General features: G+C 33.7%; 1 protein-coding gene across 4 annotated transcripts in view; it reads left to right on the plus strand.

The window, feature by feature from the left end:
* The window catches only part of LOC136040632 (myosin-VIIa-like), a 204,668-nt gene that overhangs the window by 129,755 nt on the left and 47,590 nt on the right, over positions 1-27,323 (plus strand). For all 4 annotated transcript variants that reach the window (XM_065724911.1, XM_065724910.1, XM_065724912.1 and 1 more), the window contains 7 exons: positions 1,336-1,446; positions 6,828-7,034; positions 7,922-8,113; positions 16,279-16,455; positions 20,219-20,475; positions 25,037-25,283; positions 26,210-26,383. In XM_065724911.1, coding sequence (XP_065580983.1) covers positions 1,336-1,446; positions 6,828-7,034; positions 7,922-8,113; positions 16,279-16,455; positions 20,219-20,475; positions 25,037-25,283; positions 26,210-26,383 — 1,365 coding nt within the window. The remainder of the gene's footprint in view (positions 1-1,335; positions 1,447-6,827; positions 7,035-7,921; positions 8,114-16,278; positions 16,456-20,218; positions 20,476-25,036; positions 25,284-26,209; positions 26,384-27,323) is intronic.

Genomic DNA, 27,323 nt, shown 5'->3' on the forward strand with positions numbered 1-27,323 from the left:
GTTCTTATTTCTAACCTTCATTTCTAATTATTAAAACAAAAACAAGTAAAATAATGTAAAATCTATCCACGAAATTGAACTTTTTTAAGCCTTAAATGAATATTTCAGCTCTTCATATAAAGTCCGTCCTCAGCGAAGCACATAGAAATAAAACAATACTACCAATAGAATGCGATTGTTAAAACAGAAATTAAATTTGAAACCGTCCAATTAATTTGTCAAATTAAATTTGAAATTAATTTTTTCAACCTGGACGAAAGAGAAAACAACACGATACAAGGCAATTCATTCAGGTAGATAAAAAAAAAAAAAAAAAAAAAACTGTTTTCAATGCAATTCTTGGTTTTTTAGAAGCTAACCTGAGAGGTCTTTTTGTAACACGTTCATTGATATTGGCTATTGGTTTTATAGTATAATTTGCTAAACTATATTTAAATAACTTTGCGGATAAGGTATTTGAGGGAGTACTCCCACAAATCCCTATTTAAAGAAATATTTATTACTTTGCTTAAGTTTAATTCTATTGCTTGACCAAAAACTTGTTTAATACTCAAATCACTGTTAATAATAGACGTTAGTTCCGTCTTTATTTTCACTTCTAATCCCTAATTCCTAATCCTTTTCTAACATCAGTGGACCAAAATCTCCAATTCTACTGTTTAACAGTTCAAACCGAAATAAGGCGAATCACTTCAGTACAGTTCGAAAGAAAAAGTTCAATTTTGAAGAAAAAGATCTACCAGTGGGCAAAAGACTCCCAAGACTGAAGAGCTGGAGTGCAACTAAGAGGGGAAATCCCTCCCAAAGTCCCACCCTGGAATTTAGATTTTGTATTTAGTTTAATTTAGCTCATGTGTCAGACTTTGTCAGCGCACTAGACGATTTTGTCGGTACACACTTTATATCCCCCCTCTGCAAATTCAGAACCTGAGCTTCACCCCTGTTGAAGAGTATGATCTCATGTTCTTAAAACCTATTTTGGAGTAACAGTCTCTAGGTTACGAGTGTGACAATAAAAATAATAAAAAAATATATATATTTGAATACATATATAAAAAATATATATTAGTATGTACGAGCATGTCATATTTTACATTTACAACCTATATTATTTATATATATATATATATATATATATATATATATATATATATATATATCTATATATATATATATATATATATACATTTTAACGTTCTCCAATATATCTAATTTATAAATTTTTTTAGTTTGACTATTTTTAAATCGATTTAATTCGATTTATTGCTTAATGTGCTCCGATGTATCTAAATTATACAATTTCTTAGATGGATTATGTTATGAAATTATTTTTAGTTCGAACACAGACACAGACTTGATGCAATTCGACTTCGAGAACAAGAAGAAAAAGAGCTGAAGAAGGCAGGAAATAAAAAATATAAAGAAATTGCCGAAGCTAGGTATAAGGTAAGTTGTTATTTTATTTATATTGATATAATATTTTACATTGTATTCTTAGTTATATTATTTTTTGCTAGGTGAGTTTTATTTAAACTTTGAAACTTGGTATACAGGGCCCCCAAAAAATATCTTTCTCTCCTTACTGATTTTTAAAGCTAAAGTTTAGAATTTTAAATATATTTTCAAATAAATAGGAGCCTGGAACTGAAAGGGGAGGGATTCCTGTGTAAATTTGCCTATAACATTTTCTAAAAAGTGCTAATTTTCTTCTGTATTCTTAGGATGAATATTTTGGTATCAAGATTACAGTACATTTAAAAGTAACAATGTTCTAAAAACCACCCCGCTTCTTAAAAAAAGCCAACCCAAATTTTATGACAGCCAAAAAAGTAATAATATCAATTTCTTCACGTCCGTGCCATAGAAAGACTCGAAAACAAATTTTTGACAGTAAAAATAATCTGACTCGGGGGGAATAGAGCTGAAGACGTCAAGTCCCATGTACTCAAGGTCAAACGGGCCTATAGAGAAAGCAGTCTTAACGTGCAAGAAAATTCTTTCAAAATTTTTGAGAGGAGAAGCAATTCTTAAATTGGTATTCTAGAGTTCTCCCCTGGAAATTTGGGACTATAAAATAATTATAAGGAATCCAAAGAAAAAAGAGGAGAATAGGGGAAAACCAAGTAAAAATATGTGTCGCCCCATTGTTGGCTGCCTGCCAATAAATTTTGACCATTAATAAGGAAAATTTAAGTTCTGCTTTGTGACTGAGTGACCCCTTTCCAGTTTGAAACTGAAAGGGGAGGGATTCCTATGTAAATTTGTCTATAATATTTTCTAAGAAGTGCTTATTTTTCTCTGTATTGTTAGGATGAATATTTGGAATCAGCACTACAGCACATTCAGTACGCAACTTACGCATTCAGTACGCATTACGTACAGTAGACAACTGAAACAATATTATTTTCCATGCAGTTGTTATTTAATTTTTTCTTTTTCTGTATTTCTTATGGAACTTTTCATTTATCCCATCGGATCAGGAAATTGTAAACAAAATTCAGTACGACGACTTTTTCATAGCTGTTAAGATAGATCTGCTAACGAGATTCCTATGAAATAGTCCACAGCCAAGTTTTGACCGCATAAGTAGTTTCAAGGTCGTACATTCACGCTCCATCTTCTCTAAATAAACAGAAATCAGCTACGGCTCAAATTTTGGCTACTTTTTGGATTTTGGATTTTGGCTACTTTCGAGTTTAAAACTAGCTACTTTTTGCTGACTCAGGGAATTATCATGCTTGGAGTGATAAACTTTCAAGGAAGGGGCTGCAGTCATAATTATACGTGGAAACTGTTTTTGACCACCTCTTGGTTGACTCTCCAGAAGAATTGTTTTAAACGTTATTTTTAAACGCGGATACTGTATATTTTGGCAGCAGTGCTTTTGGTAATGGATCTCGGCCAAAATCGCCCCCCCCCCCTCTGCACACCAGACGCTTTTTGTCAAATTCTAAAAATTTCTATGTTTAGGAAACAGTTGTATCACATATTATCTACAACCTGAACCGGGGACTCCTACCTTAACCTACCTACCTACCTACCTCCTACCTTAAGTTCATACCTTAACCTTTTCCGGGTTGTCAACCACAACGGTCGACTTTTTGGAACTCTGTGTTCCAAAATAGCCTATGTTCTAAAATTTGTATTTGGAGTTGAAACGCTTTACTGCTATATAAACCTCATATTTGTTAACTATAATACTCAGCAACACTTGTGAACAGTAGGAATTTGTGAAGTATCTGATGTGATATTATATCTGTTAATACTGAGAGCCTTTATGAGCCATGGTTAATACAGAAATACAACAAGATAAAGACTATAAGCAGAAACACACCCTTCAATCCAAATTAAATGATAAATAGATTACAGAGAATGGTACCTATGTATTATTCCTCTCTTTTATACCACCCCAGAAAATTTCCTCCCCGAGAATATTTCATTTCTTAAAGAACTATAACAAAGAATTAAGTCATCCTCCCCATCTCTATACATTGGGTAAAAGTAAGGACATACCTTTGAGTTCACCCTTCCGAGATACTTTCTCTTGTTACCAAGTATTTAAAGTTCCCCTTGTTAGTATTATCCATTCTAGTTTCTTTTATTAAGCTTTGCCTTTAAATAAAGCTCCTTCCCCCATGTTTCCTCAATCCCAGCTTACAGAGAGAGAGAAAGATGGGGACACTGCTATATCATATCCATTCCTTAGTTTCCTGGTTCTTAAAATAATCTTTACCTATTTCAATACACCCCACCGTTCCAGCCCTAATTACCTCCCTTTATCTTACTGCCTAGTGTCTTCACAAATTTCTAGAATATATTTTACTCGGCTGGTCCAAGAGCCCTTTCTCTTATTGCTCAAATACTCTTAGTATGCTGCCTTTAATAGTCTATCTTCTTGTAGAGATGTTAGTATCTCCCAACACCTAACCATGGTGACTAATTTGCTTCCCCAAATATACTCTGTTCCTAATTGTCTAGGATAATCTTACTGCTATTCCGGCGAAAAGTGGTTTGGTGACAGAATTTTTGCACTGTTGACAAAAGGGGGGTCATCATCGGACCCCCCTTGTTGATGAAAATTTGGCATTATGGGCAAAAGGGCGTCAAAGATGGAGCGTAGGCACTGTTGGCTAATCGAATCTAAGACGGAGCGTGCGTACTAATGTAGAGGCGGGGTTCTATGCAGAGCGTATGCATTGTTGACTAAACGGGATTATTGAAAGAGCGGGCCCATTGTTTATCACCGGGATCAGAGACAGACTATCATTTTTTTATTTACTTCTCAGGTGACGCTATAGAAGGGGCTGTCATAATTTCTTGTGGTAAGGGAGCTCGGTCGGTCGACTTGCTAGGGTCAGGAATTTAACGCGCCGAAACCCACATTGACAAGTGTGTATTCCTCTGAGGAGTCCTGAAGTGAGGTGTTCACTCGGGGAATATTTTATTAGATTTAAGTTGCTTTCGCCTGTTGCTGTACAAAGAGTTACATTTATTAATGATAACTTTGCTTGATTCTGGACATGATTACTTCGCTAATGGATTGGAAATACTGTTTTGCCCTAGGTGATTGGATAGATGAATAATGTCGAGACTTGCTCAAGTGCTCGTTCATCTCAATTGCTAAAAAAGGAAAACAGTTTTTTCAAACCAAATTATTACCTCTAAAATATTATTTACACCTTTCTATTCGTGTATATCTTTCTAACCTTCGTCTTATGTAGGCTATTTGAATAATTTTGGACCCTTGTCCTTGGGACGGCATGTGTCATATTACCCCTGGAAGCCATTTTTTCTCTTATTAATTAAAAAAAAAACTCTCCACAAAAAATTTTTTTCAAAGAAAAGTAACCCCCATGCCTTCCAAAACCAGAACATAATTTTTGCTTTACTGAAAAGAAAATATGTTTTAAATGTTATCAGTTTCCATGATCACTTTAATTATCAAACTTTAACGAATATGTTCAGGTATATCTCAATTAAACTGACAGTCCACGGTCATTGGTTTTTTCAGTAAAGCGCAAATTATGCTTTGGTCTTGAGAAGTCATGGGGGTTATCAGCCCTACTCATGTTAATTTTTGGTCGTATTGAGTTTGACTCGGCTGTTTATTGTAATTTCTGTTCATTTTGGGTTTCATTTATTTATTGATAATGATTTGTGGTAGTTTTATGCTTGGGAGATTATTTGACTTTATTTCTGCTCATTCTTGGCTTAATGGAGCTCTTTACTTTTCTTTGAAAAACTTGTTTTTCAGAGAAAAACATAATGTTTTTCATGGCAAAAACAATATTTACATCTTCTCAATTTTTTTCTATAAGAATCTGTATTATTGGTTGCTGTTTGTATGTTGGAGAAATTTTTTCAAAAATTTTAATCCTGACACAAATAGTATTATTTAATTTAATTTTATAGCTTCTGAAGTTGACCTGAAAAATGAAACTTAATATTATTCCCAAAACATTCTAACATCCTCTTTGACAACCTGGATGCACGTACATTCTTTTTATTTATTTAAATTGTAACCAGAAGTAGTAAAAGTTTCAACTACTATGATACAGCTACGATTTCAACAACTTGATCCGTCGGAGATACACTGCATATGTATATATTTTACTGGCAATGTATTGTTACTGACTGGTATCTATGTTTACCATAGGGAGAAAATGGCTGGATCTCCCATTTCATTTTGTTTTATTCGGCAAAAGTTTTTGCACATTTGTACTTTAGCAAAATTTGTTATTGCTATTCCAATTATTTGTGACGTCCTTCATAAAATAAAATGTTTTTCTGAAATTAAGTCCTAAAAAGATTTTTATCGTTGAGTAGTCCGTACAGAAATTAAAAGAAACAGAACATTGAAAACAATATTAAACCTAACTTGGATACATTTTTAACGTAATTTCAACGTAATAGAACATATTTCAACGTATAATTCAACTCATTTTGTTTTGTTATTTTTAAAAAACTTGGCTTGAACACTTCTGAAGAGAAAACTTAATACTTCTCAATGAGATCCTTGGGCTTGGATATTTAAACTAAGGTCTTTAAAATTTGGATTTAGCTTTGGAAAGGCAAAGACATTTCAGGGTTTTACTGCCGATGCTTTGATATTCTTTCCTTGTTCGTGTCCAGCTGCCCTAAGTGAATTTGCCAAACCCTTGACCTATCCAAATTATTTGTCTTTTTCTTATCGGAAAATGGTAGTATTGGGATTTAAAAAAAAAATCCATGTTGTTTTCTATGAAAGAAAGATTATGAGATAGCACCATGGGGCACTCGAATGTTGCTAGATGGGGTATGGAATTATTTCAGCCAATGGCAATGGGCGTGAAATTTTAAAGAACAAGATATGACCATTACATCTTTGTATACCTAAATCTTTGGCCGAAATTCAACAGTTTTGGAGTTCTTAGAGGTAAAAATGCTAAAACTGGAACATTTCGGAAAATTATTACCAAGGGGAATTTAAGGGAAAAAATTAGTACTGATATATCTGTGGATTTCATTAGACTATGCCTGAGGGTTAAAATCTTGAGCGTCTCTAGAGATGGCATTTCTAACATTTCAGTCGTATGTTATCGGAGGCAGAATAAAAACGAAACACGCTGCGGTGTATTGTTTGTCTGTTCAGTGGCAGTAACAGATCTAGTGGAAGGGGGTTGACGTGTTACCCCCTCCCTCCTTGGTTTGGATGTAGTTTACTTTCAAGTAGTTTTCACTTGTGTTCATACGAATTTATAGAATGAAAAAGAAAACATTAAAAAACTAGTTGCGACCCTAACCCATTTGAAAATACTAGGCGGGTTATTTTATTTTTATCTTTACAGGAAAGACTGAGGGAGATTGAACAAGCCGGAATGGCCGCAATGATAGCCGATAAGAAACAAGTTGAAAAGAAGAAAAAGGCCATTAAACAGGCCGAAAAACGGCAAGATGAGCCGGTAGATGATTCTAAGCTAGTAGATGCCATGTTCGACTTCTTGCCGGATAATTCTAGTCAAGATGGTGTTCCAGTTCCTCCATCTGTGTTTAAGGTAGGTTCAATTTTAACTACTCTTAACATTTTAATTCATATTGTTCTCGCTCAGACACAGTGGGGAGCTATGAAACAGGGAGAGAAAGAAATATTACATCAATAATACTCACAACAGGATTGAGATATAGGCGACAGATTGAAATGAGGTTGAGTGAAATGAGGAAAATGAGGTTAAAATGAGAGGTTGTTCATTACGCTTATTATCCCCTATCGGTACTTATTTCATATGTCTCCCACTTCATCCTTTTAGTCCTAGTGTAGAGTTTGGTGTTTTGTCTGCAATGGGAGATCCACAGCTGTCTGCAGCTGTCGAGAGGTCATCGCGGAGAGGCACGTCGCCCTTTGCGCCAGCGCTAAAGTTTCCCCCATGCTCTCACTAGGGATTTTGGAGGGTTAGAAAAAAGGCTAGAAACAATACACTTAATTTATTAACGATTTCCCTTACAACCTACTTAAAGTAGAGGGTATTAGAATGACTACAGTACTTTTACTCCGCCGATATCTTTTTTTTTATTTTACCACACTTTTGTGGTTGTACTTTTGAGATTTTTGTGAATCTCTTTCTAAACAAGAACGTTTAGAAAGAAAGAAAGAGAAAAAACTGATTAAGTAGAACACAAGAATTACGATGTTTTTATGTACGGTGCCTAGAAGATGAGTTGGGATTACTAAAGAAGCGAAAACCTCATTTAGAAGCAAGATTGTTTTCTTCTTTTTCTTATAGAAGAAAATTTTAGAATTTTTAGAAGCAAAAATCTATCTTTCATAGTGTCTAAATATTTAAAAATGAAAGTGACTATAAATAAAGTGAATCACAAAATAAAGATTCTATCGCCACTTTCTAGTCCTTTTGTACTTATTATTTTGTCAATTTTTTTTTCTTAGGACCTACCAAAGGGAGACGACGGTGAAATTATTGGATTGATTCCCCCACCGCTTCGAGACGATGAAGATTTAAGCGAGTATAAATTTCAAAAATTTGCAACCACGTATTTCCAAGGAAATGTTTCTCATCAGTATACTAGGAAAACGTTAAAACAGAGTCTACTCCCTCTCCAAACCCAAGGGGACCAGCTAGTAAGTAATTTTATATTATATTTATTTATTTTTATTTAGTTTTTTTTATTAAGTTCTTTATTTTATATTAGTTTTGTTTATTATCAAAAGGCCTAGCTCAGCTAATAATATTGCTCAATGACATTTACAAATTAATTTCCCTTCAAAATTAAGGAGATGGGGAAGTCGAAAACCAAAGAAATATCATTTATAAGTGGTTTTTTTTTGTAAGTGGTTTTGTGTTTTTTTTGTAAGTGGTTTTGTAAGTGGTTATAAGTGGTTTTTAATACCCAATTTTATTACCAAATAAAACTGAGAAATTAGAAACCTGGGTGAAAAATCAACAAGAATTGGCTAAAATTGGCTAAAATGTAATTTTAAGCCAATTAGCTTAATTGAAATTAGCTTAATAACACCAAAGAGCGGAAGAAAGTGTAACATTCCTTTAAAGATGTAGATGTATTTAAGAATTAGTAGATTGTCAATTGTAATTTTTTGCAGACGAAAAGTGTTGTCAAATTTAACGAATTAATTTTATCTATATTTTTTTTTTCGGTTAAACACGTTGATGCTTACAAAAATATGCATATTTTTTAACCATTAAAAAACCAACTTAGGAAACCATAGTTTTAAGGCATTAAAAGACTTTAGCTTCGTCCTTTTATACTTTAAATTTATACTTTTACTTATTTTGTTAATTAAATAAGTTAATTATTTTATAATTAAGTATAATTAAGTATCATTAATAAAGGAGTAAATAAAGTGCATAATTATTAAGTAAATATATATGACTATTACTCAAAAATAATCTGCTACTACTACTAACAACTCACCGTAGCACCAAGCCGCCTGGGTCCAATACAGCTACGTACGCTCCTTCTCCATCCCAGTCTATTCAAAGCCTCCCTTTTTACACCCTCCCAGACAGTTACAATTTTCTTTAAATCTTTCTTTATGATATCCTCCCACACCAGCCACGGACGACCTGCTTTCCGTTTAGCCCTAGACGGTTGACCAAAGAGGACAATCGTTGGCAATCTGTCATCCTTCATCCGAAGAACGTGCCCTAACCACCTCAACGTTTCTTTTAATATAGCCCTAGAAAGCTGGGTTGAACCACACTTTTTGTACAGCCTATTGTTTGAAATACGGTCAGTCAGCCGGGTAACTAGAACAATCCGTAGGGAATTTCTCTGGAAAACATCTATCAAATCTTCATCTGCTTTTCGGAGCACCCATACTTCAGAGTTATATTTGACCACTGTCATCACTGTAGCTTCCAATATTCTAATCTGGGTTTGCAGACTTATCTTCCTATTCCTCCAAACTTTTTTTTTAACTACGAAAAAAAAACATCTTTTTTACTAATACCTTTTTTACTAATAATGCTACAAAGAAAAGTGAAGCTATCCACCTGATCAATCTTTTTGTTACCCACATAACTTTTTCATCTTCACTTATTCCTAGCCTTAGTGACTTAGTCTTCTTAACATTTATTTCCAAACCTGTTTTAGTACCCTGAACTCGCAAAACATCTAAAAGCTCATTCATTTTGCTCACACTTTGATCTAGGATGCTTAAATCATCAGCATTTAAGTCCAGGAGAGTTTTTATTCCCCATTTGATTCCGTGGTCTCCCATTGCCTTTTCTGTGGGTCTTAAAACAAAATCAATCAAAATGATAAAAACAAAAGCGGATAGAACACATCCCTTCTTAACTCCTGATTTAATACAAAACCAGCTGCTAACCTCATTTCCTACCTTAACCGCAGCAGTGTTATTCTCGTACATAGCACTGATCACTTTAATGTATTTTTCTGGTATACCATACAAGGATAAAACCATTGCTAAAGCTCTTCAATCAATCAAATCGAACACTTCAACACTTCAACAGAATCGAACACTTGCTCATAATCTATAAAACTGAGGACCAAAGGTGTTTGATAACTCAAGCACTTCTCAATTATTAACCTAAGAGTGAAAATAAGGTCAACACATCCTCTACCTTTTGTAAAACCACTGTGTACCACTCTTAAAACCACTCTTAAAACTTTGTCTACAGCATCTCTCAATCTAAAAAGCATCATATTACTAAGTAATTTGCTACCTACAGAAACCAGACTAATGCCTCGATAATTACACATTCGCTCTGATGACGTTTCCCGTAGAGTGTTTTACTTAAGCTTTTCCTAAAATCTCGAAGTACTTCCCCTTTCTCGAAAATCATATTTATAATAACTTCAATAACTTATTTCTAACCTTAGATCCGCAAAATTTACTAAACTCATTTACTACACTATCAGTACCTGGAGCCGTATTATTTTTAATCCTTTTAGTACTGTTGTTAATTCTTCCTCACAAAACAAATTTTCCTTCACATCCAAGCTATCACGAACTTTTTTATTTTCCTCCATATCTTTTCTTGCAACTCTATCTTGGGTTAGAATATTCTAAAATGGTCAGCCCATCTCTTGTTAACTCTTTCCATTTTATTAATTGTGGCCCCGTTCCTAACTTTAACTGGGACAAATCTAGATTGACTACTCCCTCTCGATTTGTTGACATGTCAGTACAATATTACTATTATGCCTTCTAGCTACATCTTCCAGATCCTCGGCAATTTTATCCATGGCCTTCACTTCACATCTCCTTAGTTCATACTTTAATGCTTTCTCCACTTTCTTTAGGTTCCTTTTGTTTTCATATGATCTATCACTCAAATAATTCTTGTACAAGCCCTTTCTCCTCTCTATTAAACATAAAGCTTTTTCACTAATATTCCTAGCTGCAGTCCTAACTTTATTTCCCTAAGACCCCATCAGAAGCTTCACAAATTGTTTTCCTAAAATTATTCTATTCATCTTCCACATTGTAAAATTTTGAACCCTACAGTTTAGTATTCAAGTGCACTTAGAAAGTTTCTAGAAAGTCTCATCTTAGAGACTTGCCAGGAGGTAGTTACCCTTCCAAAATTTCAACTTGAAATTAACCCTAGACACAACCAGATAGTGATTTTTACTTTTAACATCAATAACAGCACTCCTATGTACCCTAGTATCTTGTCTTGATCCTGTCAGTCTTCGGTTTACAATAACATAATCAATAAGGTTTGCTGTCTTATCATCAACTGAATACCATGTTAGCTTATGGGCTATTTTATGACTAAATACCGTATTTGTTATAACTAGATTGTTATACCGACAAAATTGCAACAGTCTACAGCCATTGCTGTTTTCAATTCCTACGTCAAATTTAGCTAGGCCAGGTTAACATCTACCGGGTGTTAAAATCAGCCTGCTATAACTGCTACCCTGAAATTTTCATCATAAAACGAGTGATTAGTATTCTATTACTAATACCTTCCCAGTCTAAACAAGACTTAGCAGATTCCTTATTTATCATGAGCCCCACTCCCTGTCTATGTACCCCATCCTTCCTGCCTGAGTGAACAAATTCCATTACCTAATTTAATGCTTCCTATCCCTGAGATATGAGTTTCTGATACTCCTAATAAGTCCAGTTCGGATCGTCTGAATTCGTCAGTCAAAATGCCGATACGATAGTTATTTTTTAACGTAGTAACATACCAAATTCCAATTTCATGTTCTTTAAATCATTGAAATTATTTTGGCCTCAGAAAAAGCAATGGTCCCGGATACCAGAACAGGGACAGGGACTAACATTTCTTCTCATTTCTACATCGAAGCGCTTAAGCCGGCTTAGAACCGGACAACAAGAAGTTCCTGGGACTTTCAGTATGAACGGAGGCTTTGTGCAATCCTGGGCCCACTTTGGTCAAAACATGGTTTTCAGCACTTGGCGATGCTCTTCTATTTACAAGAGTCGAGATCCTGCACAGACAGTCTCAAGGCTATTACTCGTGACTCATTATATATTCATTCCTACAAAATATTATGCTACAACGGGGAGGCCACTCATAGTAGATAAATTGGATAGAAAGAGGTTCTTCAGCTCGGAAAATGCTACCGGAACAGACCAAGCCAAGAAGAATTAATCCATCAATCAGAATCCAGCACGAATGCTCTGTGGTTTACTAGGTTATAATTTCCTCGAGGGGCACCACTCCTTAATTGGGAATAGAGTTGACCGCAAGATCCCCAGTCTTGTAGGTACCCCGAAAGGGTCAAGGCAGTCATTTGCAGAAGCCGTTGTTCATAGACTTAGATCTTGTACCCTGCCGCAGTTGTCCTTCTATAGAGGATCCTTCCACGATGGTGTTTCGTCCGTGTCTTGGTCCGTGCCTCCTGCTGAGGTACCCTCATATCGGTAGGGCGTTGCCATATATTTAACGTTGAATACGCTGAGTGGCCTGGGGGAGGCCCCTACTGAGCAGTAGACTCATGAATCATATATATATATATATATATATATATATATATATATATATATATATATATATATATATATATATATATATATATATATATATATATATCTACTCATATACTATATGCGCATACATATACATACATACCTACATGGGTGGGGGTCAACTTCTTCATGTACAAAACAATGCTTGTTCGCCCCGAGGTTCAATGTCGCCCCCCAGCTTCAGTAAAAAAAAAAAAATTAATAATTAACTATAATTTGAAAAATAATTGTTATGCTTGTGCTTCCTTTTAAGTTTTATGTTGTTTAGACTTTCGTTTGATGTCCTTGATATTTTGATAATTTGTAATGCTTGAATGCGTTGAGAAAATTAGAGATAATTAGAACATTATAGACTATAGAACACTATAGACTATAGAACACTATAGAAGAAGAACGATGCTGCAATTGAAAATCGATGATAGAAAGATGAAGCTATTGATTAGCGCTTGCCAGGTGGATTGGGGGTGATTCAGAGTTGCACATACATCTGGGAAGTATAAAAAGAAAATTTTAAGGGCAATGTTTTTAGAATGTGTATGTATACCTAATTTATTTTATAAAAAAAAATTGAGGGCAATGTTTTTAAGATGTATATGTATACCTAATGTATACTTTAAGTATTACTTCAAAAATTTGAAGCACAAAAATTTAAAAGAGGTCGCAGGATCAGTAATCAGGAAAGGGCGCAATAAAAAAGAGGGTGCCTCCAAAAAAATTTAGGGCAACGTTTTTAAGATGGGTATCAAAATTCCATTTTTCAGAGTTTTGGCAATTATTGAGCCGGGTCGCTCCTTACTTACAGTTCATTACAATGAACTATTTGATGCAAATATTTACAACTGAAATTTCAATTCTAGCTATTCTAGAGCTCGATGTGTTCCTTTTAAACTTTTGCGAATCTCTCAGTTCGTTTTTGTACAGATTAAATAAAAAAACAAACAAAAAAAACAAGTTTTTTCAGCTGAAAGTAAGGATCAACATTAAAACTCAAATTGAACAGAAATTATTACGTATATGAGGGGATTACTCGTCCAAACCACCTCGCTCTTTACGCTAAAGTTTTTTATTACTTTTACGAAAAGCTTATTATTGTTCTAATTAAACGAGCATAGTATTTCAGTAGTCGTTCTTAAAGAATTGGGACAGAACTCAAAGTTTAGCGAAAAGAGCGAGGTAGTTTGGAGGAGTAACTCCCTCATATACGTAATATTTTCTGTTCGTTTTAAGTTTTAATGCTGCTCCTTACTTTCAGCTGAAAAAAATTGTTTTCAATATTTAATTTCTGATTGTATTTAAATAATTCCAGGAAATCTGGGTACTCCTACACGGAAAATCCCTCCTCCTCAAGTATTTATTCTCTAGACAATTCAATCCGGGTGAACATTTACCCAGGACAATTACCCTTAACATCTCCGCGCGTAAAATTGAGTTGGAAATGAGACAGCTAGATATAAGAAGAATTTCATATAGGAATTCAGGCAAATTCCCCCAGTGTAAAATTTTCCCTGAAAAAATAACCTCCTGGGAAAATCATCCCCGTGGAAAATCCCACCAGCAGAAAATTCTACCCCCTCTCCCGAAATACATGCATACTTCCCAATAACAAATACTATAAATAAACAATGGGAAAATTTGTAACTTAAATACCTTACCCTAGGTGCTGTGGAAGGATCATGATATCCCCAAAGGCATAGTTATTCAGCTTTTCAACTATGTTGAACAAAATGCATATCTCAAAATTTTGATCGGACGACTTCAATAAAGAAAGGGGCATGGGAGGGGGCCTAGTTGCCCTTTCCGTTCGCATGAGCCCTCTCACGATATTCTAGGACCACTGGGTCGATACGATCATCCCGGAGGGAAAAAAATAAAATAAATAAAAACAAATAAATACGCATCCTTGATCGTTCTTCTGACAAAAATGCAAAATTCTACATTTTTTCAGATAGGAGCTTGAAACCTCTACAGTAGGGTTCTTTGATACGCTGAATCTGATGATATTATTTTTATTAAGATTCTATTAGTTTTAGGGGCTGTTTCCCCCTTATCAGTTTCAAAAATTAGGGAAATTTTCTCAGGCTCGTAACCTTTGATGGGTAAGATTAAACTTAATGAAACTTATATATTTGAAATCAACGTAAAACTCCAGTTCTTTTGGTATATCTATTGGTATCAAAATTCTGTTTTTTAGAGTCTCGGCTACTATTGAACCGGGTCGCTCCTTACTTACAGTTCGTTACCATGAACTGTTTGATCATATATCTTGTAATGGTACCTGATCACTGAGTCACAGTTCCAAGAAGGTAAACCTAGTCACAATTCGCAAAAAGTATTTAAAAGAGGTTGTAGTATCAGTGACACTGGTGATATTATAAAATTCACAGGGCTGCCCTAGGGGAGAATTTTTGGGAACCCCTGGCCTAGATTAAGCTTAAGTCAATGGCTTTTTAGATGAAAGGGAGTCATTTATAAAATGGAATGAAACAATGAACTGTATTTCCCACTGAAATTGCATGCTGTAACAATAAAAGCGGTAAGCAAATAGTAATAAGTAATAAGCTGAGTAATAAAATTGAAGAAAGACAAATAAATATTTACAAAAGAATAAGACATTAGAATAATCGAAAATCAAACAAATGAGACTTTTAAATGGACTTTGCATTTCAAGTTGGTTGCAAGAGTGTGGCAAGGCTGTATACAAGGGGGGGGGGGGGGTCAATGATTTAGAATCCCCCCTCCCCCCACCCGAAATATTTGTCCGATTTGGAAAAACGTAACAAAATGAATATAAACAATTTTTGATACTGCTTTTAATGTTTTTTTTGTCCACCCTCTCCCCCCGAAGAAAATCCTAGATACGGCCGTGGGTGTCACTTTTCTTATTTTTATTTGTTTTTTTTTCTGCGAAATTCCTTTTCGCCTGATTTGAGATTAAGGGGTAAATGGCGTCAGGGCTGCTGTTTTACCTTTTATGTTGATTATTTTCTTAAATGTTTTATTTATCCCTGTTTTTTGGGCCATGGCGCCCTGTGGAAGAAATGTCTTTTTTGTTATTTTTATGGCGTTGTTACTGTGCACTTATGGATAATAAAAACTCTTGAATTTGACTCGGAAACAAATCGATTTTCGAATACTTCATAATTTTCTGAGACAAATTTGACTAAGTTCATACTGATATGCTCTTAAGATCGTCCTGAATGTGCAATTGCATATGTGACTACTTAATTTTTTTTTTTTTACAGGATCCATAAAGACAAAATTTTATTAATTTAAATTTTTTTAGCTTGTAAAATGTTCTAAATTTGTGCTTTTAAACGAACTTCATGAAATTAGATTCCAAAATTTTCTTAGTATTTGATGGTAGAGAAGGTTCTTTGTCTTCTGCTTGGGTTAATTCTAGTTGGAATTTGGTAATCCTTACTTTTAAGAAATATCCTGGAGACAATTTAAATCTAAGAGTCAATCAAATGATTAAAGCTAAACCGAAGTAACTATAATCCTAAATGTTCCACGTTTTGATACAAATGCTATGGACGCAAACTTTATTTTTATCAAAAATATTTCAAGTCATATTGGCAATTACATTATTTGAACAATTTCTTCTTTATGGAAGAAGAAGGGTATCCTGAAAAAAGGGGTTCCGGAGGTGTTTCCGATTTCTTATGCGTATTTTATTGTTGTGTTATTGTCATGGGTGGATGGGCCTTCAGATACTCCTTAGAAGGTACTTTCCCCACCCCTTGTGTAGAAACGCAATTATCTGTTTCGAAAATGCATGTTTATTTGTTTTTCAGGCGGCCCTTGCCCTGTGGATTACAATTCTCCGTTTCATGGGGGATCTGCCAGAGCCCAAATATCATACAATGGAAAGGGATACAACATCTGTGATGACGAAGGTTTCTGCTACTTTGGGGCGAAATTTTTCAAAAACCAAAGAGTTTCAAAATGTGGTTGGCAATAGTGAAGATAATGTGAGTTTTTTTCTCTCGTTCAATTTTTTTTTTTACAATTCTAAAACGATGCTGTTCTGAATTCCAGTTCTCAAAATATGGTAAAACACTAGACACACCAGGAGGGCTCAAAATGACAATTGTCCTTTATCTAGTTAAATCACTGAATTTCAAGCATCTGAATCTTTGCTTAAGGTTTTGGTGGAATAGTCCCCCCAAGGAGATGATTTCATATAGATATACATGTACCAAACGAAGCCTTTCTGAGTAGTATTTTCTAAGCAATCTCTAAGAACGTTTTCTAAGAACGTTTTTGCGTTTCCAATATTGAGTCCTATTCGGCTAATTATTTAGGAATGACTTTCACAGAGTTGATGTTGCTGTGTTGAGTTGTTTATGGTGTCAAGTCCATGCTGGTGAAGTTGTAAAGTCGGATAGTCTGGTCGTCAGATGTTCTAGTATTGCTGATTATTTAAGTAGTTCTGGTAAGGAATCACTAGTCAGTGGAATGATATGAATCACGCTTCAAAGCATCTACAGGTCATGGCGAGTTTGTAGCGTTAGTAGTAGGGTTTCATTTCATTACACCATCCCTCCCTCATAAACAATATCATACCTTCTTCTACTAAGTGAACTCCTCCAGTTCTTGTAGTTAATTTATATTTACGTTTGAAAATTTTAGTTTTGTTTCTGTGGTATAACCATAATATTGTTGTCTCATTAAAATATAATATTTGGAACAACTCACGACTTTCAGGTGGCACTAAGCCAGCGGCTGGAATCAGTAGAGTAACGGGAGGGAGGGAGTAGTAGCTTTCACTAATCCTTCTATAACTTAAGCAACATGTGACGAGTTTGCATTCGGTCTAGTTTCGATTTAGTTTCTTCAACCGTATTCATGTTTTTACTCTTACTATCCCTCCCCCATGAATTCTATCCTGCCATGAATTCAACTCCCCCTTCACCACTTACCAGGTTGACTCCCTTCAATTCTTAGATTTTCATGTATAGTCACTTTTCAGAGCTTTCGATTTTCCTTCTGCAATAAATCTATAATAGTTGTTGTTCGATCCAATTTAAGACTCAGAATAGCTCACCAATTTCAGTTGGCATAAATCTAGGGACTATTATCAATGGATTCTATAGAATATATAGAAAAGAAGCTTTCATCAGTCAACCAAAAGTATTTACTGTGACCCGTTTGTCAACATTTTGTCAAAAAGTGTCATCATTTTCCTTTCTGTTTCATTATACCGTCTCTCTCTCATGAATGTGATCCCTCCCTCTATTCACTGGGTTTACTCCCTCCAGTTCTTATTTTTAAATTTTATTGACGTTGCAAAATTTTAATTTTTGGATTTTGCGATAGAGATATCTTAATTTTTGCTCAATAGAATGCAAGACTAAAGGTAGCTCTGGAGTTTCCATTGGATCCAGGGAGTAGAATCCATAGAGTGATAGGGACAGATATGTTCACCAATCAGCATAGAGATTTTACTGCACGTGATGTGTCTTCAATTTTTCTAGTATGGATTTCATTTCTTCAGGATGCTCTTTTATTTCTTTACTACCCTCCCTCCCTCCTGAATATTACCCCTCCCCCACTGACTAAGTTAACTCATTCCATTTTAAATGGTTCATTTTATATTTACGTTTTCAAATTTTCGTTTTTGCTTTTGCAATAGAATTATACTAATTTTTGCTTGATAAACTAATCAATTCTATTATTAAATTAAGTTTTAGTAATATTCTATTTAAAGGGTATGGCAAGGATTTTTCTTCAATTTTGTTGTAGTGAATATACAAAAAACAACAACATAATTTCAAAATCTTGCAGGGGGGCTAAAAATGTTTTTCCTTTCAATTTTTCTAAATGGAAATACCTAAAAGTTTTTAGACCTCAGGAGGGATAATCCTTCCTCCCAATTGGTGCCTCTGCACTTGTTAGACTTAATAAACTCAGAATGTTTATCGAGCTCAAGTAGGGATAAATTCAACTTAAAAGTGAAGTGCGTAAGATAAGATTTAGCAAAACTTATTACTGTAGGACCATAACTTTTTTAGAAGTTAAATAAAAAAATAACAGTTTTCTTAACTGAAAGTAAGGAAAGTAAGGAAAACTTAAAATGAATAGAAATTATTCCGGGTATGAAAGGTGCTATCCCTTCTTCAAAGCGTCGCGCTTACGCCAAAGTTGTTACATTGAGTCAAACTTTAGCGTAAGAGTTAGGTGTTGAGGAGGGGACCGCTTCTTTTATGTATGGAATAATTTTTTTCGTTTCAAGTTTAATGTCGCTCCTTACTTGCAGTTAAAAAAACTTGTTTTTCTTATTTTAATTTCTGAATGTTTTTCAACTAATGCAGGTGCGAATTTGGCTCACTCTACATGAAAAATTAAAAAGGAAGTTGCATATTCATTTTAGCAAATTTTTCTCGCGTGTAGAATTTCCTCTGGAAAGTTCACCTCCAGAAACAACCCTTCCAATATAAAAATCTACCCGTAAAAAATAACCGCTCCCAAACCCTAAATACTTCCCTCGAAAAATATATATGTATGCTTCCCAATAACCGATAAAACATGTAATATTTTACGGAAAGATACTCTAGACAATTGCAACCCGGTAAATATTTCCCCTGGAAAAATCCCCTTAATACCTCCAAATGGGGGGGGGAGTTCACCCCCCCCCCCGGGAACTTCCCTCCCTACGGAAAATTATCCACGTTGAAATCCCCCTCAGATAATCCCCCCTCCCCCGAAAAATATACGTTTACTTCGCAATTACAAATACTATACGTAAACAAGGGACACATTTCCTGACTTACAAACATTTCCCAAGGGATTGTGGGGGATTAAGTTACCCTCAAAGACATAATTACAGGGTTTTTCAACTATCCTGCACAAAATGGCTATCTCAGGATTTTGATCAGATTAATTTTAGGAAAAAGGTGGTGGGAAGGGGATAAGCTCCCCTCCAATCATTTTGGTCACTTAAAAAGGGCACTAGAACTTTTAATTTCCGTTCGCATGAGCTCTTTGTCGATATTCTAGGACTATTGGTTCAATGCGATCACCTCCGGGAAAAAAAATAAAAAAATAAACATAAATCCGTGATCTTTCTTCCGGCAAAAAACTACCAAGTTTCACAGTTTTGCTGATGGAAGTATGAAACGTCTACATCAGGGTTCTCGGATATGCTGAACCTGATGGTGTGATTTTCTTTAAGATTACTTGACTTTTAGGTAATGGTTCGCCCCTTTTCGAAAACCAGGCAACTTTTGTAAGGCTCGTAGCTTTTAATGCGTAACACTAACCTTAATTGATCTTATACATTTGAAACCAACATAATAAGCCTACTCTTTTAATATATCTATTGACATCAAATTTCGTTTTTTAGAGTTTCCGTTACTATTGAGCCACATTACTCCTTACTTACGGTTCGTTACAAGCGATATCTCAATCTACTTTGCTCTTTATCGTGAAGTTTGAATTTTCATCCCAGTTCTTTAAGAACAACTCCTTAAGCACAAGGGCCGTTTAATTAGAATAAGAGGCATTTTTTAAAATATTAAAAAACTTTAGCGTGAAGAGCGAGGTATTGAGGAGGGAGCAGTTTCCCTCATATACGAAACAGTTTCTGTTCATTCTAATTTTTAATGTTGCTCCTTACTTTCAATTGAAAAAACTTGTTTGTTTATTTAATTTATTTTAAAAATAATAAAGATGCCTTATAAGTGGAGTTTAAATTCTTTAATTTAGTAATTTGTTTTATATTACCATTTTTAGGGTTTTTTCAAAGATAGTGACCCACTGAACAATCGTTTGCAGCAAAACATCAGTAACGGCCCAAAATCAGTTAGGAACAAATTAGTGTCATTAACCCTGAAGAAGAAGAACAAATTAGGAGAAGATGTTAGAAAGAAGCTTGAAGAAGACGAATACACAACGGAGTCATATGCATCATGGTTGGAATCACGCCCAACTTCGAATTTAGAAAAACTACATTTTATTATCGGACATGGAATTTTAAGGGCTGAATTAAGGTAAATAATTTTGTCTGTGTGTTTTTTTTATTGTTAAAAAAACGTGATTTTCGAAATATTTTCATACCTTCCTCTCATTTGACTTTACGATGAAGAAAAGAATACTTAAAGTATATGAATTGAATACAACTTTTAGTGGTCTTTCCTTGAGGGTTAATTTGTTAGGTCGTTTTAAGGTGTTAGTAACCATGATATATTTTATTATTAATATTGATACTTTTATTTTTAATAGTTTATATTTTTATATTGTATTAAAATATATCAAACATAAAAAATATTATTAATAAAATAGATTAAATATATATTAAATATGTTAAGCATATTAAAATATATAAAATATATTAATATAATATTTTATATTTATATTTAATATTTTTATATTGAAAAAGAAAAGAATTCACCAGTGCAGCAACGCAAACACAGATACAAACCCACAGCATGAAAAGAAAAGAAATCTGCATAATTCAAGCATTCATAGAAACCCGGTCAGCTATCTTTAGTACATCTTTACCTTTTCTATTGCTATATGGCTCATTTTTCAGTTTTCTCTATCATTTTCACTTTATTTGGGAAAATGGCCTGTAATATGTGTAGCCTTTGTTCAAAGAAACGTGCCATTTTCTTTAAAACCTCTCGGGAATAACTGAATGCATAAAACTTGTCTTTTTTTCTTCGTTTGCATGTTTCATTTTTTAAAATATGATTTTGCTAGTATCATCAGTTAAATTAATGGAATGTAACAGGCGGGCTCATCCAATAGATCAACAGAAACGAGGTTTTTTTATTAAGACTTCTCAGATATACCTTATCATATTGCTTAATGTTCCTCTAATTACAACCCACCCCCTCTGGAATTGGTTGCTAGGGGTGGGCCAGCCACTTCGCCGAAAGAACTCTTAATAGGGCTTAAATTTACCTCTAAGAGCGACCACCCCCTATGGTAGTGCTTGCAATGGAAGGGGGTAGCCACATAACTGCAATAGTGGCGGGAATATACATAGTCTTCGCTCAAAGAAACGTGGCAATTTCACTGAAACCTCTCAGAAATAACCGACTGCAGAAATGTGTTTCTTCGTTTGCATGTTTCATTTTTGATTATACGTGCCCTAACACTAAAACGCGTAAGCTGTTTGACTGCGGTGGATCTGAAATTTTTTGCCCATTTTTTTTTTTTTAACAAGGAAAATTTTCAAGCATACAAAGTATTAAAAACATTTTTGGTTGGTTTCTCTCTACTTCGGTGAATATTAATAGGAGGCATAATTCGTTTAAGGAAAAATCTTCTTTAATGATGAGAACTAAGTAAAAAAAAAAGTAAAAGCAGATTAAACAAAAAATGTAGCTTTTTTTAGTTTGAAAAAATGTTTTCTTAAACGTAAGTCTAACATTAAAGAACATAAAAAATCAAAGAATATATTTAGAAATAATGAGATGATTTTTGAGCTCTCGAGTTCTTCAGAAGCCACAGCTTAACAGGTACTGGAATAAATATAGATAGTGCTGTCATGAATTCTACATGTTCTGCAATCTGGGGAGTGGTTCTTGTTCAATCCAATTCTTGTTCAATGGTTCTTGTTCAATGGTTCTTTTTCAATCCTATTACGTAGGATAATGAAGATCTTGTCCATTTTTATGCATATAAGTGCTCTTGTTGGTGCTTGAAGAGATTTTTCTACGTTATTTCTTACTTCTTATTTTTTCAATACTCCGGTTTTCGAGTATACCTTAGCTCTCTGAAATCTAGAGACTTTTGAGGTACCAAGGAATCCGAAAATGACATCTGGCTGTTTGAATAGGTGAAGTGGAAACTTTATAAAATTTCTAATATAGAACTTATATTAAATATATTATATTATATTATGCATTATATTGTGCTATTATTATATATATTATATTTATATATTATATATTATATTATGTGTAATATGTTGTATTATATATGTTATTATATAATATATATTGTATGTAATATCGAATTTATATAGAACTTATAAAATTATAAGAATTAATATTTATAAAATTAGGAAAATTTGCCATCCAATCTTTAATGAAATTACATAAAAAAAAACTAGTTTTTTTTAACTGAAAGTAAGGAGCGACATTAAAACTTAAAACGAACCGAAATTACTCCGTATATGAAATGGGTTGTCCCCTCCGCAATCCCTCGCTCTTTACGCTAAAGCTTTTAATTGTATTAAAAAGCAGAATTGTGGCAAAGAGTCAAACTTTAGCGTAAAGAGCGAGGGATTGCGGAGGGGACAACCCATTTCATATACGGAGTAATTTCTGTTCGTTTTAAGTTTTAATGTCGCTCCTTACTTTCAGTTAAAAAAAACTAGTTTTTTTTTATGTAATTTCTGAACGTTTTTGAATTAATGCATGTTTGATTTTGGCTCTCCACACATAAATTATTAAAATGAAATTTGCATATTAATTCCTTTTTTGGCTAAATGGCTTTCTCTTAGTTTTGATCAGACGATTTTGAGAAATAAGGGATGGGAAAGGAGGCCTAGTTGCCATGCAATTTTTCGGTTACATAAAAAGGCAACTATAAATTTTAATTTTTAACGAATTTTTCTATTAGTAAAATAAATACGTAACTTAAGAATTATCTTACGTAACAAACTTTTATATTCTTTAATTTTTATTATGTATATGAGAGGGTTTGTACCCTCGTTAATACCTCGTTCTTTACACTAAATCGCAAGTTTTGTCCCAATTCTTTAAGAATGACCCCTGAATCAGAAAGGCCGTAGAATGAATAGTTGAAATTAATAAAAATACTATAGCATAAAGAGCGAGGTATTTATCTCCTCCTAAATGCCTCGCTCTTTATGCTAAAGTATTTTTAGAACCCCTCACATGCGTAATAATCTCTGTTCGTTTTAAGTTTCAATGCTACTCTTTACTTTCAAATGAAAAAATTTTTTCCATGTTTACTTTTTCATTGTTTTTTATAGTAATTTTAGAAAATCCTGCGCCCTTTTCATTGAATTTCTTTTCCCCATGACACATTTCTCCATGGAAATATCCTCCCACATAGCCCCCTCCCCTCAACCCCACCCCCAAAACCAAAAAAATCCCCTGAAACCGACTGTACACTTCCCAATAACCATTATTATATGTAAACACTGGTCGAAGTTTGTAAGTTGCAGCCCCACCCCCAGGGACTTTGGGGGAGTAAGTCATTCCCAAAGACATAGTTATTATGGTTTTTGACTATGCGGAACAAAATGGCTATCTCAAAATTTTGATCTGTTGACTTTGGAGAAAAAATGAGCGTGGGAGGGGGCCTAGGTGCCCTCCAATTTTTTTGGTCACTTAAAAAGGGCACTAGAACTTTTCATTTCCGTTAGAATGAGCCCTCTTGCGACATTCTAGGACCACTTGGTCGATACGATGACCCCTGGAAAAAAAAAAAAAAAAAAAAAAAAAAAAAAAAAACAAATAAACACGCACCCGTGATTTGTCTTCTGGCAAAAAATACAAAATTCCACATTTTTGTAGATAGGAGCTTGAAACTTCTACAGTAGGGTTTTCTGATACGCTGAATCTGATGGTGTCATTTTCGTTAAGATCCTACGACTTTTAGGGGGTGTTTCCCCCTATTTTCCTAAATAAGGCAAATTTTCTCAGGCTCGTAACTTTTGATGGGTAAGACTAAACTTGATGAAACTTATATATTTAAAATCAGCATTAAAATGCGATTCTTTTGATGTAGCTATTGATATCAAAATTCAATTTTTTAGAGTTTTGGTTACTATTGAGCCGGATCGCTCCTTACTACAGTTCGTTACCACGAACTGTTTGAAAACCTTGGTACGTAGTTTTTGTTGGCAGCGGAGATCAAATTAAAAAAGAAAGACGTGGATGAAACATCAGGGAACATAAGCTACTAAAACATATGGAACTAAACCGAAACAGTTAAGAGGGTGTACGTTTCCTTTGATGGTGTAGCTGTTTTTGAAATTCAACGGATTAATTATTAATATTTGAATCTATACGGAAGAAACACGTTGTAACATTTAACTAATTAGTTTTGCTAATCTGTTTCTATGGTTTCTATGGTAAGAAAAAAAAATGGTATAAGAAAATCTCTGCATTCTGAAAGAAAAATCCCTTTTATCCTGCGCACATAATATTTCGCCTAGAATTCAAGAGGTACATTAAATTTAAGAGGTACGAAATTAAAGAAATCTATTTTATTCTGCGTCCAGGATATTTTGCCTAGAATTCAAGAGGTAATCCAAATTCTAAAGGTATGAATTCAAGAATTCAAGAGGTATGAGAGGTACAAAAATTCCAGAATTCAAGAAGTACAAGGTATGTTTCCCATTTCAACAGGTACCTTGGAATTCAAGGACTACATTAAGCTTTTTATCCTTGAACAAGATATGTGGCCTAGATATGTGGCCGATTAGAATATGTCAATAAGAACTCTTAGGAGCCATATTTGTAAGTTTAAATTTTCGTCCACTTCATGTTTTAGGGGGGTCCTAAGGATATTTTTTGAACTCAGAGTTGAAAGACATGATTAGTTACTGTAATTTATTCTCCTTAGGAACGAAATATATTGTCAAATATGTAAGCAGTTATCAAACAACCCCTCAAAATCGAGTCATGCCAGAGGTTGGATACTTTTATCTCTATGTGTTGGTTGTTTTGCTCCGGATGAAGACTTCAATAAATATCTTAAGTCATTTATCCGTGAGGGACCTCCTGGCTATGCCCCATATTGTGAAGAAAGGCTAAGAAGAACCCTGGCGAACGGGACTAGGAATCAGCCACCCAGTTGGCTGGAACTGCAGGTAATATAAGCAGTTCAAATTTAATTTAATCAAGTTAATTAATTATTAATAAATGAAAATAATAATTTATTAACGAAATAAAATTAATTAATTTAAATTATTAGTTGATAACTGGTTTTTAATTTTTAGGTAAATTTTGAAACTTAAATTTTAATGTTTTTCTAAAAATTAAGTTATATTAGTAGATTGTAAACTCAAAATTTAATTATTAATTTATTGAGGTAAAGTTGAATTAAATCTAATTCAAAAAGCAATCCAGCATTAAACAATTATCAACTAGATTTCCAAGGGGAAGCAAAACTCTGAAGACAGACGACTGCAACAACCAATATCAACAGGTTCAACTTAATAATTCTGAAAAAAAAATATAAAAGATTAATTTCCATCGTAAAAAAAATTAAATAAAAACCCACACACTTAAGATACTGTAAATGGAATGTATTTTTTAAAACTTAAATAATAAAGAAAAGGTAAATTGTATAGTGTGAAGCTTGTTTGTGCGGCTATATTTTCGGTTCAAAGACTTATAACCTTTTGAGACTGAAATTTGTATAATTGTGAACAGGAAAATACAAAGTTTTGCTAGAACAATGGGGCAAATGGTGTAAAAAAAGAAAACAAAACGAAAAGGAAAATAAAATGTAAAAATATAAAGCAAAAGTTAAGAAGAAATTTTTTTTATCAGAAAATTTTGTTGTTTTCTTTACTGTGAAGGTATACAATGTTCTAACTTTACACTTGTCTAGTTTTAAACCCTTTTAGTTTATTACATTTAGTCCTAGTTTAGTTTAGGTTTCAAAGGAAGAAGCAATCATATTTCATATGTGATAGCAAAAATAGAGAGTAAGAAATTTGCTTCATTTTATTATTATGCTTCATTATCATTTTTGGTTCATTTTCATCATTTTAGTTTCTCTTTTTGGTAGGCCACAAAATCGAAGAAGCCCCTAATGTTGCCAATCACCTTCATGGATGGAAACACAAAAACATTATTAGCTGACTCTGCAACAACAGCCAGAGAACTTTGCAATCAACTATCGGATAAAATCGGATTGAAGGATCAGTTTGGATTTTCACTCTACATAGCTCTTTTTGATAAGGTGATTTGTTGAAATTGAATCTTTTTTTGTACTATCTTTTTAACTGTAAATTTGTGAGTATAAAATATGTTAATTATTAATTCGACCCTCAAAGTCAGTTTTTTAGTTTAAATTTTAGCTGAGACTTCAAGATTAAAATGCTCCTTATCAAACAGACCCCCCAAACTTAGCCCTTTCTTTAAGTTCTGAAGTTGGCTATATAGGAATCCTTAACCTGGCTAGTTTTCGTACTTTTTTTTTAGGATTAAAAGATCAATAAAGAAGATAATAAAAATGGGGTTAAGGTCTTGGTAATTCAGGCTTTAATATGTCTTTTTCAAGCAATAATCTCCACTGAACTTGTGTCTTGTCTTTCTTAAGCTTGTTAAATTTGTTACACTGAATTTTTTTTTAATTTAAAATATTATAGTTGATGTATATTGTTGATCCCTGGTATTTAAGAATGTAAACTTTTTTTTTTGAGGGGAGGGGCTGGAGTAGGTAAATGTTTGGAAATGTTTTTGCCCGGGTTTACTCATGTTTTTCTGGCTTTTAAGAAATTTTGTACTTTCTTCCAGTAAAATTTTGGTTTCCTAGGCTTTTTTAGTCGGAAGGCTGATTTTCCCGTGAGGGTGCAGTCAGATTTCACCTCATTCAAAAACCTGGAGTTATTGTGAATTTGAAGAATATCACTCAAAACCACTAATGAAATAAAAAATCTTTTAAGAATTTAAATGAATTTAATATTAATTTAATTTTATTTTTAGTATAAGAAGTTTTTAGTATAAGAGTTTAGTAGAAGAATTTAATTTTATTAAGTGTTTAAGTATTTATCTTTTAAAATCTTTAATTGCTCAGATTTAATTTATCTGGTGAGTTTATTTTTAACCTAGTTATAAATTTAGTTTAGGCTTAATTAATTTTAGTTCAATTTGACAGAAAAGTTATTATTCTGGAAAAT

Source organism: Artemia franciscana, chromosome 21, assembly GCF_032884065.1.
Source record: "Artemia franciscana chromosome 21, ASM3288406v1, whole genome shotgun sequence".
Taxonomy (NCBI): Eukaryota; Metazoa; Arthropoda; class Branchiopoda; order Anostraca; family Artemiidae; genus Artemia; species Artemia franciscana.